We start from the raw sequence: 21967 nt of genomic DNA, 5'->3' as shown, positions 1-21967 counted from the left end.
TCACCCCGTGCTCAATGCCCCGTGTCCTAGCTCACACCCAGTCCCGTTCACCCATCACCCCGTGCTCACTGCCCCGTGTCCTAACTCACACCCAGTCCCGTTCACCCATCACCCCGTGCTCACTGCCCCGTGTCCTAACTCACACCCAGTCCCGTTCACTCATCACCCCGTGCTCACTGCCCCGCGTCCTAACTCACACCCAGTCCCGTTCACCCATCTCCCCTGTGCTCACTGCCCCGTGTCCTAACTCACACCCAGTCCCGTTCACCCATCACCCCCTGTGCTCGCTGCCCCGTGTCCAAACTCACACCCAGTCCCGTTCACCGATCACCCCGTGCTCACTGCCCCGTGTCCTAACTCACACCCAGTCCCGTTCACCCATCACCCCGTGCTCACTGCCCCGTGTCCTAACTCGCACCAAGTCCCGTTCACCCATCACCCCGTGCTCACTGCCCCGTGTCCTAACTCGCACCAAGTCCCGTTCACCCATCACCCCCTGTGCTCACTGCCCCGTGTCCTAACTCACACCCAGTCCCGTTCACCCATCACCCACTGTGCTCACTGCCCCGTGTCCTAACTCACACCCAGTCCCGTTCACCCATCACCCCCTGTGCTCACTGCCCCATGTCCTAACTCACACCCAGTCCCGTTCACCCATCACCCCCTGTGCTCACTGCCCCGTGTCCTAACTCACTCCCAGTCCCGTTCACCCATCACCCCGTGCTCACTGCCCCGTGTCCTAACTCACACCCAGTCCCGTTCACCCATCACCCCGTGCTCACTGCCCCGTGTCCTAACTCACACCCAGTCCCGTTCACCCATCACCCCGTGCTCACTGCCCCGTGTCCTAACTCACACCCAGTCCCGTTCACCCATCACCCGCTGTGCTTACTGCCCCGTGTCCTAACTCACACCCAGTCCCGTTCACCCATCAGCCCCTCTGCTCACTTCCCCGTGTCCTAACTCACACCCAGTCCCGTTCACCCATCACGCCCTGTGCTCACTGCCCCGTGTCCTAACTCACACCTAGTCCTGTTCACCCATCACCCCCTGTGCTCACTGACCCGTGTCCTAACTCACACCCAGTCCCGTTCACCCATCACCCCCTGTGCTCACAGCCCCGTGTCCTAACTCACACCCAGTCCCGTTCACCCATCACCCCCTGTGCTCACTGCCCCGTGTCCTAACTCACACCCAGTCCTGTTCACCCATCACCCCCTGTGCTCACTGCCCCGTGTCCTAACTCACACCCAGTCCCGTTCACCCATCACCCCCTGTGCTCACTGCCCCGTGTCCTAACTCACACCTACTCCCGTTCACCCATCACCCCGTGCTCACTGCCCCGTGTCCTAACTCACACCCAGTCTCGTTCACCCATCACCCCGTGCTCACTGCCCCGTGTCCTAACTCACACCCAGTCCCGTTCACCCATCACCCCCTGTGCTCACTGCCCCGTGTCCTAACTCACACCCAGTCCCGTTCACCCATCACCCCCCTGTGCTCACTGCCCCGTGTCCGAACTCTCACCCAGTCCCGTTCACTCATCACCCCGTGCTCACAGCCCCGTGTCCTAACTCTCACCCAGTCCCGTTCACCCATCACCCCTGTGCTCACTGCCCCGTGTCCTAACTCACACCCAGTCCCGTTCACCCATCACCCCGTGCTCAATGCCCCGTGTCCTAACTCACACCCAGTCCCATTCACCCATCACCCCTGTGCTCACTGCCCCGTGTCCTAACTCACACCCAGTCCCGTTCACCCATCACCCCGTGCTCACTGCCCCGTGTCCTAAGTCACACCCAGTCCCATTCACCCATCACCCCCTATGCTCACTGCCCCGTGTCCTAACTCTCACCCAGTCCCGTTCACCCATCATCCCGTGCTCACTGCCCCGTGTCCTAACTCACACCCAGACCTCTTCACCCATCACCGCTGTGCTCACTACCCCGTGTCCTAATTCACACCCAGTCCCGTTCACCCATCACCCCCTGTGCTCACTGCCCCGTGTCCTAACTCACACCCAGTCCCGTTCACCCATCACCCCCTGTGCTCACTGCCCCGTGTCCTAACTCGCACCAAGTCCCGTTCACCCATCACCCCCTGTGCTCACTGCCCCGTGTCCTAACTCTCACCCAGTCCCGTTCACTCGTCACCCCGTGCCCTAGCTCACACCCAGTCCCGTTCACCCATCACCCCGTGCTCACTGCCCCGTCTCCTAACTCACACCCAGTCCCGTTCACCCATCACCCCCTGTGCTCACTGCCCCGTGTCCTAACTCACACCCAGTCCCGTTCACCCATCACCCCCTGTGCTCACTGCCCCGTGTCCTAACTCACACCCAGTCCCGTTCACTCATCACCCCCGTGCTCACTGCCCCGTGTCCTAACTCACACCCAGTCCCGTTCACCCATCTCCCCTGTGCTCACTGCCCCGTGTCCTAACTCACACCCAGTCCCGTTCACCCATCACCCCCTGTGCTCGCTGCCCCGTGTCCAAACTCACACCCAGTCACGTTCACCGATCACCCCGTGCTCACTGCCCCGTGTCCTAACTCACACCCAGTCCCGTTCACCCATCACCCCGTGCTCACTGCCCCGTGTCCTAACTCGCACCAAGTCCCGTTCACCCATCACCCCGTGCTCACTGCCCCGTGTCCTAACTCGCTCCAAGTCCCGTTCACCCATCACCCCCTGTGCTCACTGCCCCGTGTCCTAACTCACACCCAGTCCCGTTCACCCATCACCCACTGTGCTCACTGCCCCGTGTCCTAACTCACACCCAGTCCCGTTCACCCATCACCCCCTGTGCTCACTGCCCCGTGTCCTAACTCACACCCAGTCCCGTTCACCCATCACCCCCTGTGCTCACTGCCCCGTGTCCTAACTCGCACCAAGTCCCGTTCACCCATCACCCCGTGCTCACTGCCCCGTGTCCTAACTCGCACCAAGTCCCGTTCACCCATCACCCCCTGTGCTCACTGCCCCGTGTCCTAACTCACACCCAGTCCCGTTCACCCATCACCCACTGTGCTCACTGCCCCGTGTCCTAACTCACACCCAGTCCGGTTCACCCATCACCCCGTGCTCACTGCCCCGTGTCCTAACTCACACCCAGTCCCGTTCACCCATCACCCCGTGCTCACTGCCCCGTGTCCTAACTCACACCCAGTCCCGTTCACCCATCACCCCGTGCTCACTGCCCCGTGTCCTAACTCACACCCAGTCCCGTTCACCCATCACCCCCTGTGCTTACAGCCCCGTATCCGAACTCACACCCAGTCCCGTTCACCCATCAGCCCGTGCTCACTGCCCCGTGTCCTAACTCACACCCAGTCCCGTTCACCCATCACCCCGTGCTCACTGCCCCGTGTCCTAACTCACACCCAGTCCCGTTCACCCATCACCCCCTGTGCTCACTGCCCCGTGTCGTAACTCACACCCAGTCCCGTTCACCCATCACCCCGTGCTCACTGCCCCGTGCCCTAACTCACACCCAGTCCCGTTCACCCATCACCCCTGTGCTCACTGCCCCGTGTCGTAACTCACACCCAGTCCCATTCACCCATCAGCCCGTGCTCACTGCCCCGTGTCCTCACTCACACCCAGTCCCGTTCGCCCATCACCCCGTGCTCACTGCCCCGTGTCCTAACTCACACCCAGTCCCGTTCACAGATCACCCCCTGTGCTCACTGCCCCGTGTCCTAACTCACACCCAGTCCCGTTCACCCATCACCCCCTGTGCTCACTGCCCCGTGTCCTAACTCGCACCAAGTCCCGTTCACCCATCACCCCGTGCTCACTGGCCCGTGTCCTAACTCGCACCAAGTCCCGTTCACCCATCACCCCGTGCTCACTGCCCCATGTCCTAACTTGCACCCAGTACCGTTCACCCATCACCCCGTGCTCACTGCCCCGTGCCCTAACTCACACCTAGTCCCGTTCACCCATCACCCCCTGTGCTCACTGACCCGTGTCCTAACTCACACCCAGTCCCGTTCACCCATCACCCCGTGCTCACAGCCCCGTGTCCTAACTCACACCTAGTCCCGTTCACCCATCACCCCGTGCTCACTGCCCCGTGTCCTAACTCACATCTAGTCCCGTTCACCCATCACCCCCTGTGCTCACTGCCCCGTGTTCTAACTCACACCCAGTCCCGTTCACCCTACACCCCTGTGCTCACTGCCCCGTGTCCTAACTCGTACCAAGTCCCGTTCACCCTTCACCCGTGCTCACTGACCCGTGTCCTAACTCACACCCAGTCCCGTTCACCCATCACGCCCTGTGCTCACTGCCCCGTGTCCTAACTCACACCCAGTCCCGTTCACCCATCACCCCCTGTGCTCACTGCCCCGTGTCCTAACTCACACCCAGTCCCGTTCACCCATCACCCCTGTGCTCACTGCCCCGTGTCCTAACTCACACCCAGTCCCGTTCACCCATCAGCCCCTGTGCTCACTGCCCCGTGTCCTAACTCACACCCAGTCCCGTTCACCCATCACCCACTGTGCTCACTGCCCCGTGTCCTAACTCACACCCAGTCCCGTTCACCCATCACCCCCTGTGCTCACTGCACCGTGTCCTAACTCACACCCAGTCCCGTTCACCCATCACCCCGTGCTCACTGCCCCGTGTCCTCACTCACACCCAGTCCCGTTCACCCATCACCCCCTGTGCTCACTGCCCCGTGCCCTAACTCACACCCAGTCCCGTTCACCCATCACCCCTGTGCTCAGTGCCCGGTGTCGTAACTCACACCCAGTCCCATTCACCCATCAGCCCCTGTGCTCACTGCCCCGTGTCCTAACTCACACCCAGTCCCGTTCACCCATCACCCCTGTGCTCACTGCCCCGTGTCCTAACTCACACCCAGTCCCGTTCACCCATCACCCCGTGCTCACTGCCCCGTGTCCTAACTCACACCCAGTCCCCTTCACCCATCACGCCCTGTGCTCACTGCCCCGTGTCCTAACTCACACCCAGTCCCGTTCACCCATCACCCCCTGTGCTCACTGCCCCGTGTCCGAACTCACACCCAGTCCCGTTCACCCATCACCCCCTGTGCTCACTGCCCCGTGTCCTAACTCGCACCAAGTCCCGTTCACCCATCACCCCGTGCTCACTGGCCCGTGTCCTAACTCGCACCAAGTCCCGTTCACCCATCACCCGCTGTGCTCACTGCCCCATGACCAAACTCGCACCCAGTACCGTTCACCCATCACCACGTGCTCACTGCCCCGTGTCCTAACTCACACCCAGTCCCGTTCACCCATCACCCCGTGCTCACTGCCCCGTGTCCTATCTCACACCCAGTCCCGTTCACCCATCACCCCGTGCTCACTGACCCGTGTCCTAACTCACACCCAGTCCCGATCACCCATCACCCCGTGCTCACTGCCGTGTCCTAACTCGCACCAAGTCCCGTTCACCCTTCACCCGTGCTCACTGCCCCGTGTCCTAACTCACACCCAGTCCCATTCACCCATCACCCCCTGTGCTCACTGCCCCGTGTCCTAACTCACACCCAGTCCCGTTCACCCATCACCCCCTGTGCTCACTGCCCCTCGTCCTAACTCACACCCAGTCACGTTCACCCATCACCCGTGCTCGCTGCCCCGTGTCCTAACTGGCACCAAGTCCCGTTCACCCTTCACCCGTGCTCACTGCCCCGTGTCCTAACTCGCACCAAGTCCCGTTCACCCTTCACCCCTGTGCTCACTGCCCCGTGTCCTAACTCACACCCAGTCCCGTTCACCCATCACCCCGTGCTCACTGCCCCGTGTCCTAACTCGCACCAAGTCCCGTTCACCCTTCACCCCTGTGCTCGCTGCCCCGTGTCCTAACTCGCACCAAGTCCCGTTCACCCATCACCCCCTGTGGTCGCTGCCCCGTGTCCTAACTCGCACCAAGTCCCGTTCACCCTTCACCCCTGTGCTCACTGCCCCGTGTCCTAACTCACACCCAGTCCCGTTCACCCATCACCCCGTGCTCACTGCCCCGTGTCCTAACTCGCACCAAGTCCCGTTCACCCTTCACCCCTGTGCTCACTGCCCCGTGTCCTAGCTCGCACCAAGTCCCGTTCACCCTTCACCCCGTGCTCGCTGCCCCGTGTCCTAACTCACACCCAGTCCCGTTCACCCATCACCCCGTGCTCACTGCCCCGTGTCGTAACTCACACCCAGTCCCGTTCACCCATCACCCCCTGTGCTCACTGCCCCGTGTCCTAACTCACACCCAGTCCCGTTCACCCATCACCCCGTGCTCACTGCCCCGTGTCCTAACTCGCACCGAGTCCCGTTCACCCATCACCCCGTGCTCACAGCCCCGTGTCCGAACTCACACCCAGTCCCGTTCACCCATCACCCCCTGTGCTCACTGCCCCGTGTCCTAACTCACATCCAGTCCGGTTCATCCATCACCCCCTGTGCTAACTGCCCCTTGTCCTAACTCTCACCCAGTCCCGTTCACCCATCACCCCCGTGCTCACTGCCCCGTGTCCTAACTCACACCCAGTCCCGTTCACCCATCACCCCCTGTGCTCACTGCCCTGTGTCCTAACTCACACCCAGTCCCATTCACCCATCACCCCGTGCTCACTGCCCCGTGTCCTAACTCACACCTAGTCCCGTTCACCCATCACCCCGTGCTCACTGCCCCGTGTCCTAACTCACACCTAGTCCCGTTCACCCATCACCCCCTGTGCTCACTGACCCGTGTCCTAACTCACACCCAGTCCCGTTCACCCATCACCCCGTGCTCACAGCCCCGTGTCCTAACTCACACCTAGTCCCGTTCACCCATCACCCCGTGCTCACTGCCCCGTGTCCTAACTCACACCCAGTCCTGTTCACCCATCACCCCCTGTGCTCCCTGCCCCGTGTCCTAACTCACACCCAGTCCCGTTCACCCATCACCCCCTGTGCTCACTGCCCCGTGTCCTAACTCACACCTTGTCCCGTTCACCCATCACCCCCTGTGCTCACTGCCGTGTCCTAACTCACACCCAGTCCTGTTCACCCATCACCCCCTGTGCTCACTGCTCCCGTGTCCTAACTCACACCCAGTCCCGTTCACCCATCACCCCGTGCTCACTGCCCCGTGTCCTAACTCACACCCAGTCCCGTTCACCCATCACCCCGTGCTCACTGCCCCGTGTTCTAACTCACACCCAGTCCCGTTCACCCATCACCCCCTGTGCTCACTGCCCCGTGTCCTAACTCACACCCAGTCCCGTTCACCCATCACCCCGTGCTCACTGCCCCGTGTCCTAACTCACACCCAGTCCCGTTCACCCATCACCCCTTGCTCACTGCCCCGTGTCCTAACTCACACCCAGTCCCGTTCACCCATCACCCCCTGTGCTCACTGCCCCGTGTCCTAACTCACACCCAGTCCCGTTCACCCATCAGCCCCTGTGCTCACTGCCCCGTGTCCTAACTCACGCCCAGTCCCGTTCACCCATCACCCCCTGTGCTCACTGCATCGTGTCCTAACTCACACCCAGTCCCGTTCACCCATCACCCCGTGCTCACTGCCCCGTGTCCTAACTCACACCCAGTCCCGTTCACCCATCACCCCCTGTGCTCACTGCCCCGTGTCATAACTCACACCCAGTCCCGTTCACCCATCACCCCGTGCTCACTGCCCCGTGCCCTAACTCACACCCAGTCCCGTTCACCCATCACCGCCTGTGCTCACTGCCCCGTGTCCTAACTCACACCCAGTCCCGTTCACCCATCACCCCTGTGCTCACTGCCCCGTGTCCTAACTCACACCCAGTCCCGTTCACCCATCACCCCGTGCTCACTGCCCCGTGTCCTAACTCACACCCAGTCCCCTTCACCCATCACGCCCTGTGCTCACTGCCCCGTGTCCTAACTCACACCCAGTCCCGTTCACCCATCACCCCCTGTGCTCACTGCCCCGTGTCCTAACTCACACCCAGTCCCGTTCACCCATCACCGCCTGTGCTCACTGCCCCGTGTCCTAACTCGCACCCAGTCCCGTTCACCCATCACCCCCTGTGCTCACTGCCCCGTGTCATAACTCACACCCAGTCCCGTTCACCCATCACCCCGTGCTCACTGCCCCGTGCCCTAACTCACACCCAGTCCCGTTCACCCATCACCGCCTGTGCTCACTGCCCCGTGTCCTAACTCACACCCAGTCCCGTTCACCCATCACCCCTGTGCTCACTGCCCCGTGTCCTAACTCACACCCAGTCCCGTTCACCCATCACCCCGTGCTCACTGCCCCGTGTCCTAACTCACACCCAGTCCCCTTCACCCATCACGCCCTGTGCTCACTGCCCCGTGTCCTAACTCACACCCAGTCCCGTTCACCCATCACCCCCTGTGCTCACTGCCCCGTGTCCTAACTCACACCCAGTCCCGTTCACCCATCACCGCCTGTGCTCACTGCCCCGTGTCCTAACTCGCACCAAGTCCCGTTCACCCATCACCCCGTGCTCACTGGCCCGTGTCCTAACTCGCACCAAGTCCCGTTCACCCATCACCCCGTGCTCACTGCCCCATGACCTAACTCGCACCCAGTCCCGTTCACCCATCACCCCGTGCTCACTGACCCGTGTCCTAACTCACACCCAGTCCCGATCACCCATCACCCCGTGCTCACTGCCGTGTCCTAACTCGCACCAAGTCCCGTTCACCCTACACCCGTGCTCACTGCCCCGTGTCCTTACTCACACCCAGTCCCATTCACCCATCACCCCCTGTGCTCACTGCCCCGTGTCCTAACTCACACCCAGTCCCCTTCACCCATCACCCCCTGTGCTCACTGCCCCGTGTCCTAACTCACACCCAGTCACGTTCACCCATCACCCGTGCTCGCTGCCCCGTGTCCTAACTTGCACCAAGTCCCGTTCACCCTTCACCCGTGCTCACTGCCCCGTGTCCTAACTCGCACCAAGTCCCGTTCACCCTTCACCCGTGCTCACTGCCCCGTGTCCTAACTCACACCCAGTCCCGTTCACCCATCACCCCGTGCTCACTGCCCCGTGTCCTAACTCGCACCAAGTCCCGTTCACCCTTGTCCTCGCTGCCCCGTGTCCTAACTCGCACCAAGTCCCGTTCACGCATCACCCCGTGCTCACTGCCCCGTGTCCTAACTCACACCCAGTCCCGTTCACCCATCACCCCGTGCTCACTGCCCCGTGTCCTAACACTCACCCAGTCCCTTTCACCAATCACCCCCTGTGCTCACTGCCCCGTGTTCTAACTCACACACAGTCCCGTTCACCCATCACCCCCTGTGCTCACTGCCCCGTGTCCTAACTCACACCCAGTCCCGTTCACCCATCACCCCGTGCTCACTGCCCCGTGTCCTAACTCACACCCAGTCCCGTTCACCCATCACCCCTTGCTCACTGCCCCGTGTCCTAACTCACACCCAGTCCCGTTCACCCATCACCCCCTGTGCTCACTGCCCCGTGTCCTAACTCACACCCAGTCCCGTTCACCCATCAGCCCCTGTGCTCACTGCCCCGTGTCCTAACTCACGCCCAGTCCCGTTCACCCATCACCCCCTGTGCTCACTGCATCGTGTCCTAACTCACACCCAGTCCCGTTCACCCATCACCCCGTGCTCACTGCCCCGTGTCCTAACTCACACCCAGTCCCGTTCACCCATCACCCCCTGTGCTCACTGCCCCGTGTCATAACTCACACCCAGTCCCGTTCACCCATCACCCCGTGCTCACTGCCCCGTGCCCTAACTCACACCCAGTCCCCTTCACCCATCACCCCTGTGCTCACTGCCCGGTGTCGTAACTCACACCCAGTCCCATTCACCCATCAGCCCCTGTGCTCACTGCCCCGTGTCCTAACTCACACCCAGTCCCGTTCACCCATCACCCCTGTGCTCACTGCCCCGTGTCCTAACTCACACCCAGTCCCGTTCACCCATCACCCCGTGCTCACTGCCCCGTGTCCTAACTCACACCCATTCCCCTTCACCCATCACGCCCTGTGCTCACTGCCCCGTGTCCTAACTCACACCCAGTCCCGTTCACCCATCACCCCCTGTGCTCACTGCCCCGTGTCCTAACTCACACCCAGTCCCGTTCACCCATCACCGCCTGTGCTCACTGCCCCGTGTCCTAACTCGCACCAAGTCCCGTTCACCCATCACCCCGTGCTCACTGGCCCGTGTCCTAACTCGCACCAAGTCCCGTTCACCCATCACCCCGTGCTCACTGCCCCATGACCTAACTCGCACCCAGTCCCGTTCACCCATCACCCCGTGCTCACTGACCCGTGTCCTAACTCACACCCAGTCCCGATCACCCATCACCCCGTGCTCACTGCCGTGTCCTAACTCGCACCAAGTCCCGTTCACCCTACACCCGTGCTCACTGCCCCGTGTCCTTACTCACACCCAGTCCCATTCACCCATCACCCCCTGTGCTCACTGCCCCGTGTCCTAACTCACACCCAGTCCCGTTCACCCATCACCCCCTGTGCTCACTGCCCCGTGTCCTAACTCACACCCAGTCACGTTCACCCATCACCCGTGCTCGCTGCCCCGTGTCCTAACTTGCACCAAGTCCCGTTCACCCTTCACCCGTGCTCACTGCCCCGTGTCCTAACTCGCACCAAGTCCCGTTCACCCTTCACCCGTGCTCACTGCCCCGTGTCCTAACTCACACCCAGTCCCGTTCACCCATCACCCCGTGCTCACTGCCCCGTGTCCTAACTCGCACCAAGTCCCGTTCACCCTTGTCCTCGCTGCCCCGTGTCCTAACTCGCACCAAGTCCCGTTCACGCATCACCCCGTGCTCACTGCCCCGTGTCCTAACTCACACCCAGTCCCGTTCACCCATCACCCCGTGCTCACTGCCCCGTGTCCTAACACTCACCCAGTCCCTTTCACCAATCACCCCGTGCTCACTGCCTCGTGTCCTAATTCACACCCAGTCCCGTTCACCCATCAGCGGGTGCTCACTGCCCCGTGTCCTAACTCACACCCAGTCCCGTTCACACATCACCCCCTGTGCTCACTGCCCCGTGTCCTAACTCGTACCAAGTCCCGTTCACCCTTCACCCGTGCTCACTGACCCGTGTCCTAACTCACACCCAGTCCCGTTGATCCTTCACCCCTGTGCTCGCTGACCCGTGTCCTAACTCGCACCAAGTCCCGTTCACCCTTCACCCGCGCTCGCTGACCCGTGTCCTAACTCACACCCAGTCCCGTTCACCCATCACCCCGTGCTCCCTGCCCCGTGTCCTAACTCACACCCAGTCCCGTTCACCCATCACCCCCTGTGCTCCCTGCCCCGTGTCCCAACTCGCACCAAGTCCCGTTCACCCTTCACCCGTGCTCGCTGCCCCGTGTCCTAACTCACACCCAGTCCCGTTCACCCTTCACCCGTGCTCGCTGCCCCGTGTCCTAACTCGCACCAAGTCCCGTTCACCCTTCACCCCTGTGCTCACTGCCCCGTGTCCTAGCTCGCACCAAATCCCGTTCAGCCTTCACCCCGTGCTCGCTGCCCCGTGTCCTAACTCACACCCAGTCCCGTTCACCCATCACCCCGTGCTCACTGCCCCGTGTCGTAACTCACACCCAGTCCCGTTCACCCATCACCCCGTGCTCACTGCCCCGTGTCCTAACTCACACCCAGTCCCGTTCACCCATCACCCGTGTGCTCACTGCCCCGTGTCCTAACTCACACCCAGTCCCGTTCACCCATCACCCCGTGCTCACTGCCCCGTGTCCTAACTCACACCAAGTCCCGTTCACCCATCACCCCGTGCTCACTGCCCCGTGTCCTAACTCACACCCAGTCCCGTTCACCCATCACCCCCTGTGCTCACTGCCCCGTGTCCTAACTCACACCCAGTCCCGTTCACCCATCACCCCCTGTGCTCACTGCCCCGTGTCCTAACACACACCCAGTCCCGTTCACACATCACCCCCTGTGCTCACTGCCCCGTGTCCTAACTCACACCAAGTCCCGTTCACCCATCACCCCGTGCTCACTGCCCCGTGTCCTAACTCACACCAAGTCCCGTTCACCCATCACCCCTGTGCTCGCTGCCCCGTGTCCTAACTCGCACCAAGTCCCGTTCACCCATCACCCCCTGTGCTCGCTGCCCCGTGTCCTAACTCACACCCAGTCCCGTTCACCCTTCACCCCTGTGCTCACTGCCCCGTGTCCTAACTCACACCCAGTCCCTTTCACCCATCACCCCGTGCTCACTGCCCCGTGTCCTCACACCCAGTCCCGTTCACCCATCACCCCCTGTGCTCGCTGCCCCGTGTCCTAACTCGCACCCAGTCCCGTTCACCCTTCACCCCTGTGCTCGCTGACCCGTGTCCTAACTCGCACCAAGTCCCTTTCACCCATCACCCCCTGTGCTCACTGCCCCGTGTCCTAGCTCACACCCAGTCCCGTTCACCCATCACGCCCTGTGCTCACAGCCCCGTGTCCTAACTCACACCCAGTCCCGTTCACCCATCACCCCCTGTGCTCACTGCCCCGTGTCCTAACTCACACCCAGTCCCGTTCACCCATCACCCCGTGCTCACTGCCCCGTGTCCTAACTCACACCCAGTCCCGTTCACCCTTCACCCCTGTGCTCACTGCCCCGTGTCCTAAGTCGCACCAAGTCCCGTTCACCCTTCGCCCGTGCTCACTGCCCCGTGTCCTAACTCGCACCAAGTCCCGTTCACCCATCACCCCCTGTGCTCACTGCCCCGTGTCCTAACTCACACCCCATCCCGTTCACCTATCACCCCCTGTGCTCACTGCCCCGTGTCCTAACTCACACCCAGTCCCGTTCACCCTTCACCCCTGTGCTCACTGCTTCGTGTCCTAACTCGCACCAAGTCCCGTTCACCCTTCACCCCTGTGCTCGCTGACCCGTGTCCTAACTCGCACCAATTCCCGTTCACCCGTCACCCCTGTGCTCGCTGACCTACATTACCTCCAGTCCAGCAACACCTCGATTTTAACATTCTCATCCTTGTTTTCAAATCCCTCTGTGGTCTCGCCTCTCTCTATCTCTACAACCCGAGATATCTGCACTCCTCCAATTCTGGCCTGTTAAGCAGCCCCGATTTTATTCGCTGATGGCCGTGCCTTCAGCTGCCAAGGCCCTAAGCTCTGGAATATCCTCCCTAAACCCCTCTGCCTCTCCTTTGTCCTTGAAGACACTCCTTAAAACCTACCTGTTTGACCAAGCTTTCGGTCATCTGCCCGAATACCCACTTCTGTGGCTCAGTGTCAACTTTTGGTTGATATCGCTCCTCTGAAGTGCCTTGGATTTTTACTGCATTAAAAGCGCTATACAAATGCATGTTGTTCATCATTCAGCTCCCACTCTAACACCCCCCTCCCATTCTAAACCCCCGCCCCGACCCCCCCCTGCTCTAACCCCCGCCCCCGCCCCGACCCCCCCCTGCTCTAACCCCCGCCCCCGCTCTGACCCCCCCCCCTGCTCTAACCACCCCCCCCGGCTCCCAATCTAACAACCCCCCCCACCCCCCATTCGCTCGACTATTCTGCCTGTCAATTAGATCATGACTGATCTGTGTCCCAACTCCATCTACCTGCCTTTGTTCCATATCCCTACCTAACAAAAATCTATCGACGTCAGTCTCTACATTCCAATTGACCCTCATCATCCACAGCCTTTTAGGGGAGAGAGTTGCAGATTTCCACTAACCTTTGCGTAAAAAAGTGCTTCCTGATTTCACTGCTAAAGATGTTCTGTTGTTCTGGATTCTCCCACCAGAGAGAATGATTTCTCTGTACCTACCCTGTCAAATCTCTATCATTTAAACACCTCAATTAGGTCACCGCTCAATTTGTAAACTCGAGGGAATACACATCAGGTTTCTACAACCTGTCCTCATCATTTAACCCTTTTAGCCCGAGTATCATTCTGGTTAATCTGCGCTGTACCCCTAAACCCAAAATATATTTCCTGAGGTGCAGCATCCAAAACTGAAGGCAGTGCTCCAGACGGGGTCTGACCAAGGCTCTGTGCAACTGAAGAATCACCTCCTCACTTTGGTATTCCAACCCCTGTGTGATAAAGGCCAACATTCGATTACTTTTTGTACCTGTCCCCTAGCTTTTAGTGATTTGTGCACACGGACACCGAAATCTCTCTGCTCGATTCTCACCATTAAGGAAATACCGATTTGTCTTTCTCAGAGCCACAGTGGATGACCTCACATCAAACTCCATTTGCAACAGTTCTGCCCACTGCCAGCACTGCCGGGTGACCCAGGCTCCTGGGTGCTCCTCACTGCCGGGTGGCCCAGGCTCCTGGGTGCTCCTCACTGCCGGGTGACCCAGGCTCCTGGGTGCTCCTCACTGCCGGGTGGCCCAGGCTCCTGGGTGCTCCTCACTGCCGGGTGACTCAGGCTCCTGGGTGCTCCTCACTGCCGGGTGACCCAGGCTTCTGGGTGCTCCTCACTGACGGGTGACCCAGGCTTCTGGGTGCTCCTCACTGCCGGGTGACCCAGGCTCCTGGGTGCTCCTCACTGCCGGGTGACCCAGGATCCTGGGTGCTCCTCACTGCCGGGTGACCCAGGCTCCTGGGTGCTCCTCACTGCCGGGTGGCCCAGGCTCCTGGGTGCTCCTCACTGCCGGGTGACTCAGGCTCCTGGGTGCTCCTCACTGCCGGGTGACCCAGGCTCCTGGGTGCTCCTCACTGACGGGTGACCCAGGCTCCTGGGTGCTCCTCACTGCCGGGTGGCCCAGGCTCCTGGGTGCTCCTCACTGCCGGGTGACCCAGGCTCCTGGGTGCTCCTCACTGCCGGGTGACCCAGGATCCTGGGTGCTCCTCACTGCCGGGTGACCCAGGCTCCTGGGTGCTCCTCACTGACGGGTGACCCAGGCTCCTGGGTGCTCCTCACTGACGGGTGACCCAGGCTCCTGGGTGCTCCTCACTGCCGGGTGACCCAGGCTCCTGGGTGCTCCTCACTGCCGGGTGACCCAGGCTCCTGGGTGCTCCTCACTGCCGGGTGACCCAGGCTCCTGGGTGCTCCTCACTGACGGGTGACCCAGGCTCCTGGGTGCTCCTCACTGACAGCATGTGAGTTCACAGCAACAGCCGAAGGGCACCAAGAGTTAACGCGCAGTCTCTGCAATGCCTTCCCAATGAATTAAAGCACCTCTTAACGGGTGATATATCAACAAAGTGCAGTCAGTGCCCATCTCTCTCAGACAGCAATGACTGGGGCTCGGGCACCGCTCCATCATCCGCCTTCCACCTCCTGACCCGTAGCGATTGCTCGTGTGTTAGACGCGACAGTATCGGCAGGAGGCTGAGCCCAGTCTAGTGCTGTCCAACAGAAATTGCTGACTGGCTGCAGGTGTGTCCATGGCGACACCTTTATAGCCACGTCCACTGATTTTAATAGAAAAACCATTTCACACACTACAATCGTGTATAATGCACTTCACATGTTTATCTACTTAAACGTCTACCACTATTCAGTAACCGAGGAAGCAAATCACTAAATGAACAAAAAGCACTTGCACACTTCGCTCTTTGTCTAACCATTAATGCCAACAAATACACAACATCCGGGTTCCCAATGCGCCCCATCCGGGTTCCCAATGCGCCCCATCCGGGTTCCCAATGCGCCCCATCCGGGTTCCCAATGCGCCCCATTCGGGTTCCCAAGGATCTGTGGAGGGCCTGCTGCCCTTCCACGCTTACTGTCAGATGAGAACTTTAAGCTAAGAGTGTGTGAAATCTGAGCCTGTGGCGAGGACCGTACGGTACCCCACTGGTTACTCACCGTGGCAGCTGAGCTTTCACCTGTTTCTGACACAGGCTGTGGTACCGCTCTACCTTCAGGAATCCCTGGTTCAGCATCCGCTGGCAGACAGCATCCATCCGCTTACAAACCTGGGGAAAGGACAGGAGAAGGTGATGGAGATTCCCACTCGCACCTCCAGCACTCTGAGGTGTAGAAACAAACATACTGTATCTCAAACCCTGAGTGAACCCCCACCCTCATTCTTCCATTCTCCCCGTGTTTGCACATTCTCCCCGTGTTTGCGTGGGTTTCCTCCGGGTGCTCCGGTTTCCTCCCACAGTCCAAAGATGTGCGGGTTAGGTTGATTGGCTATGATAAAAATTGACCCTTAGTGTTAGGGGGATTAAATACGTGGGGATAGGGTGGGATATATGTTGGTGTAGGGGTTACGGGGATCGGGTGGGGTATGTGTCGGTGCAGGCTCGATGGGCCGAAATGGCCTCTATCTGCACTGTGAGGTTTCTGTGATTCTGTGATCAGCCAGGGATGCCGAGAGCCGGACCCTTCAACAGGAACACAGCGGGATTCCCACACCAAACACACTGACACTTCACCTGGGAACAGGCTGTTATTAATCCCCGGCCCAGCCCGCACCCTCCTCCCCGGGTGTTATTTATCCCCCTCCCTCCCTCCGGGTGTTATTTATCCCCCTCCCTCCCTCCGGGTGTTATTTATCTCCCTCCCTCCCTCCCTCCGGGTGTTATTTATCCCCCTCCCTCCCTCCCTCCCTCCGGGTGTTATTTATCCCCCTCCCTCCCTCCGGGTGTTATTTATCCCCCTCCCTCCCTCCCTCCCTCCGGGTGTTATTTATCCCCCTCCCTCCCTCCCTCCGGGTGTTATTTATCCCCCTCCCTCCCTCCCTCCGGGTGTTATTTATCCCCCTCCCTCCCTCCCTCCGGGTGTTATTTATCCCCCTCCCTCCCTCCCTCCGGGTGTTATTTATCCCCCTCCCTCCCTCCCTCCGGGTGTAATTTATCCCCCCCCCTCCCTCCGGGTGTTATTTATCCCCCCTCCCTCCCTCCGGGTGTTATTGATCCCCCTCCCTCCCCTCCGGGTGTTATTGATCCCCCTCCCTCCCTCCGGGTGTTATTTAACCCCCTCCCTCCCTCCGGGTGTTATTTATCCCCCTCCCTCCCTCCGGGTGTTATTTATCCCCCTCCCTCCCTCCGGGTGTTATTTATCCCCCTCCCTCCCTCCGGGTGTTATTTATCCCCCTCCCTCTGGGTGTTATTTATCCCCCCCCCCCCCCCCCCTCCGGGTGTTATTGATCCCCCTCCCTCCCTCCCACCGGGTGTTATTTATCCCCCTCCCTCCCTCCGGGTGTTATTTATCCCCCTCCCTCCCTCCGGGTGTTATTTATCCCCCTCCCTCCCTCCGGGTGTTATTTAACCCCCTCCCTCCCTCCGGGTGTTATTTAACCCGCTCCCTCCCTCCGGGTGTTATTTAACCCCCTCCCTCCCTCCCGGTGTTATTTATCATCCTTCCTCCCTCCCTCCGGGTGTTATTTATCCCCCTCCCTCCCTCCCTCCGGGTGTTATTTATCCCCCTCCCTCCCTCCCTCCGGGTGTTATTTATCCCCCTCCCTCCCTCCGGGTGTTATTTATCCCCCTCCCTCCCTCCGGGTGTTATTTATCCCCCTCCCTCCCTCCGGGTGTTATTGATCCCCCTCCCTCCCTCCGGGTGTTATTTAACCCCCTCCCTCCCTCCGGGTGTTATTTATCCCCCTCCCTCCCTCCCTCCGGGTGTTATTTATCCCCCTCCCTCCCTCCGGGTGTTATTTATCTCCCTCCCTCCCTCCGGGTGTTATTTATCCCCCTCCCTCCCTCCGGGTGTTATTTAACCCCCTCCCTCCCTCCGGGTGTTATTTATCCCCCTCCCTCCCTCCCTCCGGGTGTTATTTATCCCCCTCCCTCCCTCCGGGTGTTATTTATCTCCCTTCCTCCCTCCCTCCCTCCGGGTGTTATTTATCCCCCTCCCTCCGGGTGTTATTTATCCCCCTCCCTCCCTCCGGGTGTTATTTATCCCCCTCCCTCCCTCCGGGTGTTATTTATCCCCCTCCCTCCCTCCCTCCGGGTGTTATTTATCCCCCTCCCTCCCTCCCTCCGGGTGTTATTTATCTCCCTCCCTCCGGGTGTTATTTATCCCCCTCCCTCCCTCCGGGTGTTATTGATCCCCCTCCCTCCCTCCGGGTGTTATTGATCCCCCTCCCTCCCTCCGGGTGTTATTGATCCCCCCCCCTCCCTCCGGGTGTTATTTATCCCCCTCCCTCCCTCCGGGTGTTATTTATCCCCCTCCCTCCCTCCGGGTGTTATTTATCCCCCTCCCTCCCTCCGGGTGTTATTGATCCCCCTCCCTCCCTCCCTCCGGGTGTTATTTATCACCCTCCCTCCCTCCGTGTGTTATTTAACCCCCTCCCTCCCTCCCTCCGGGTGTTATTTAACCCCCCTCCCTCCCTCCGGGTGTTACTTATCCCCCTCCCTCCCTCCGGGTGTTATTTATCCCCCTCCCTCCCTCCGGGTGTTATTTAACCCTCTCCCTCCCTCCGGGTGTTATTTATCCCCCTCCCTCCCTCCGGGTGTTATTTATCCCCCTCCCTCCCTCCGGGTGTTATTTATCCCCCTCCCTCCCTCCGTGTGTTATTTAACCCCCCTCCCTCCCTCCGGGTGTTATTTATCCCCCTCCCTCCCTCCGGGTGTTATTTATCACCCTCCCTCCCTCCGTGTGTTATTTAACCCCCTCCCTCCCTCCCTCCGGGTGTTATTTAACCCCCTCCCTCCCTCCGGGTGTTATTTATCCCCCTCCCTCCCTCCGGGTGTTATTTATCCCCCTCCCTCCCTCCGGGTGTTATTTATCCCCCTCCCTCCCTCCGGGTGTTATTTATCCCCCTCCCTCCCTCCGGGTGTTATTTAACCCTCTCCCTCCCTCCGGGTGTTATTTAACCCCCTCCCTCCCTCCGGGTGTTATTTATCCCCCTCCCTCCCGGTGTTATTTATCCCCCTCCCTCCCTCCGGGTGTTATTTATCCCCCTTCCTCCCTCCCTCCGGGTGTTATTTATCCTCCTCCCTCCGGGTGTTATTTATCCCCCTCCCTCCGGGTGTTATTTATCCCCCTCCCTCCGGGTGTTATTTATCCCCCTCCGGGTGTTATTTATCCCCCTCCCTCCCGGTGTTATTTATCCTCCTCCCTCCGGGTGTTATTTATCCCCCTCCGGGTGTTATTTATCCCCCTCCCTCCGGGTGTTATTTATCCTCCTCCCTCCGGGTGTTATTTATCCCCTCCCTCCCTCCGGGTGTTATTTATCCCCCTCCCTCCCTCCGGTGTTATTTATCCCCCTCCCTCCCTCCGGGTGTTATTTATCCCCCTCCCTCCCTCCGGGTGTTATTTATCCCCCTCCCTCCCTCCGGGTGTTATTTATCCCCCTCCCTCCCCTCCGGGTGTTATTGATCCCCCTCCCTCCCTCCGGGTGTTATTTATCCCCCTCCCTCCCTCCGGGTGTTATTTATCCCCCTCCCTCCGGGTGTTATTTATCCCCCTCCCTCCGGGTGTTATTTATCCCCCTCCCTCCCTCCGGGTGTTATTTATCCCCCTCCCTCCCTCCCTCCGGGTGTTATTTATCCCCCTCCCTCCCGTCCCCTCCGGGTGTTATTTATCCCCCTCCCTCCCTCCGGGTGTTATTTATCCCCCTCCCTCCCTCCCTCCGGGTGTTATTTATCCCCCTCCCTCCGGGTGTTATTTATCTCCCTTCCTCCCTCCCTCCCTCCGGGTGTTATTTATCCCCCTCCCTCCGGGTGTTATTTATCTCCCTTCCTCCCTCCCTCCCTCCGGGTGTTATTTATCCCCCTCCCTCCGGGTGTTATTTATCCCCCTCCCTCCCTCCGGGTGTTATTTATCCCCCTCCCTCCCTCCGGGTGTTATTTATCCCCCTCCCTCCCTCCGGGTGTTATTTATCCCCCTCCCTCCCTCCCTCCGGGTGTTATTTATCCCCCTCCCTCCCTCCGGGTGTTATTTATCTCCCTCCCTCCCTCCGGGTGTTATTTATCCCCCTCCCTCCCTCCGGGTGTTATTTATCCCCCTCCCTCCCTCCGGGTGTTATTGATCCCCCTCCCTCCCTCCCCTCCGGGTGTTATTGATCCCCCTCCCTCCCTCCGGGTGTTATTTAACCCCCTCCCTCCCTCCGGGTGTTATTTATCCCCCTCCCTCCCTCCGGGTGTTATTTATCCCCCTCCCTCCCTCCGGGTGTTATTTAACCCCCCTCCCTCCCTCCGGGTGTTATTTATCCCCCTCCCTCCCTCCGGGTGTTATTTAACCCCCTCCCTCCCTCCGGGTGTTATTTATCCCCCCCCCTCCCTCCGGGTGTTATTTATCTCCCTTCCTCCCTCCCTCCCTCCGGGTGTTATTTATCCCCCTCCCTCCGGGTGTTATTTATCCCCCTCCCTCCCTCCGGGTGTTATTTATCCCCCTCCCTCCCTCCGGGTGTTATTTATCCCCCTCCCTCCCTCCCTCCGGGTGTTATTTATCCCCCTCCCTCCCGGTGTTATTTATCCCCCTCCCTCCCGGTGTTATTTATCCCCCTCCCTCCCGGTGTTATTTATCCCCCTCCCTCCCGGTGTTATTTATCCCCCTTCCTCCCTCCCTCCGGGTGTTATTTATCCCCCTCCCTCCGGGTGTTATTTATCCCCCTTCCTCCCTCCCTCCCTCCGGGTGTTATTTATCCCCCTCCCTCCCGGTGTTATTTATCCCCCTCCCTCCCGGTGTTATTTATCCCCCTCCCTCCCGGTGTTATTTATCCCCCTCCCTCCCGGTGTTATTTATCCCCCTTCCTCCCTCCCTCCGGGTGTTATTTATCCCCCTCCCTCCGGGTGTTATTTATCCCCCTTCCTCCCTCCCTCCGGGTGTTATTTATCCCCCTCCCTCCCTCCGGGTGTTATTTATCCCCCTCCCTCCCTCCCTCCCTCCGGGTGTTATTTATCCCCCTCCCTCCCTCCGGGTGTTATTTATCCCCCTCCCTCCCTCCGGGTGTTATTTATCCCCCTCCCTCCCTCCGGGTGTTATTTATCCCCCTCCCTCCCTCCGGGTGTTATTTATCCCCCTCCCTCCCTCCGGGTGTTATTTATCCCCCTCCCTCCCTCCGGGTGTTATTTATCCCCCTCCCTCCCTCCGGGTGTTATTTATCCCCCCTCCCTCCGGGTGTTATTTATCCCCCTCCGGGTGTTATTTATCCCCCTCCGGGTGTTATTTATCCCCCTCCCTCCCTCCCTCCGGGTGTTATTTATCCCCCTCCGGGTGTTATTTATCCCCCTCCCTCCCTCCCTCCGGGTGTTATTTATCCCCCTCCCTCCCTCCGGGTGTTATTTATCCCCCTCCCTCCCTCCGGGTGTTATTTATCCCCCAGTCCCTCACCAGTCGCAGGCCGCTGATCTCGTCGTAGGAGAGCAGTCCGAGGATGGAGTCGATGGCAACGATGGGGAGGTTGAGGAGCGGGTTGTCCTGGTGCAGCGGCTCGGTGCCGGGCCCAGTCCCCGGGTCCGGGCCCGCCTCTCCCTCGGGCCCCGCGCCGCCGCCGTCCGCTCGCTCGGCCGCCATCTTCCCGCACCGCTCGACCGGAACTGACGTCAGCCCGCGCCCCGCCCCCTCGCGTGACGTCACGCCCCGCCCGCCCCGTCGGGTGACGTCACGCCCCGCCCGCCCTGTCGCGTGACGTCACCCCCACCCGCCCTGTCGCGTGACGCCACACCCGCTCGCCCCCTCGCGTGACGCCACACCCCGCCCACCCTGTCGCGTGACGCCACACCCCGCCCGCCCTGTCGCGTGACGTCACACCCCGCCCGCCCCCTCGCGTGACGCCACACCACGCCCGCCCCCCTCGCGTGACGCCACACCCCGCCCACCCTGTCGCGTGACGCCACACCCCGCCCGCCCTGTCGCGTGACGCCACACCACGCCCGCCCCCTCGCGTGACGCCACACCACGCCCGCCCCCTCGCGTGACGCCACCCCACGCCCGCCCCCTCGCGTGACGCCACACCCCGCCCGCCCTGTCGCGTGACGCCACACCCCGCCCGCCCTGTCGCGTGACGCCCACACCACGCCCGCCCCCTCGCGTGACGCCACACCCCCGCCCACCCTGTCGCGTGACGCCACACCACGCCCGCCCCCCTCGCGTGATGTCAC

The 21967-nt window shown here is 60.8% G+C and overlaps 1 protein-coding gene across 2 annotated transcripts in view; it reads right to left on the bottom strand.

The window, feature by feature from the left end:
* The window catches only part of fbxo28 (F-box protein 28), a 66272-nt gene extending 44854 nt beyond the window's left edge, over positions 1–21418 (bottom strand). For both annotated transcript variants that reach the window (XM_085998075.1, XM_085998076.1), the window contains exons 1-2: positions 21198–21418; positions 15777–15886 (exon numbers count right to left, since the gene is read on the bottom strand). In XM_085998075.1, coding sequence (XP_085854201.1) covers positions 15777–15886; positions 21198–21380 — 293 coding nt within the window. In that variant the 5' untranslated portion in view covers positions 21381–21418. The remainder of the gene's footprint in view (positions 1–15776; positions 15887–21197) is intronic.
* Between the last annotated feature and the right edge of the window lie 549 nt (positions 21419–21967).

This window comes from Somniosus microcephalus, chromosome 9, assembly GCF_052327205.1.
Source record: "Somniosus microcephalus isolate GS21.2 chromosome 9, FLI_Smic_1.0, whole genome shotgun sequence".
NCBI lineage: Eukaryota > Metazoa > Chordata > Chondrichthyes > Squaliformes > Somniosidae > Somniosus > Somniosus microcephalus.
The sequence above is the reverse complement of the archived record's forward strand: the minus strand, read 5'-3'. Positions and strand labels throughout refer to the sequence as shown.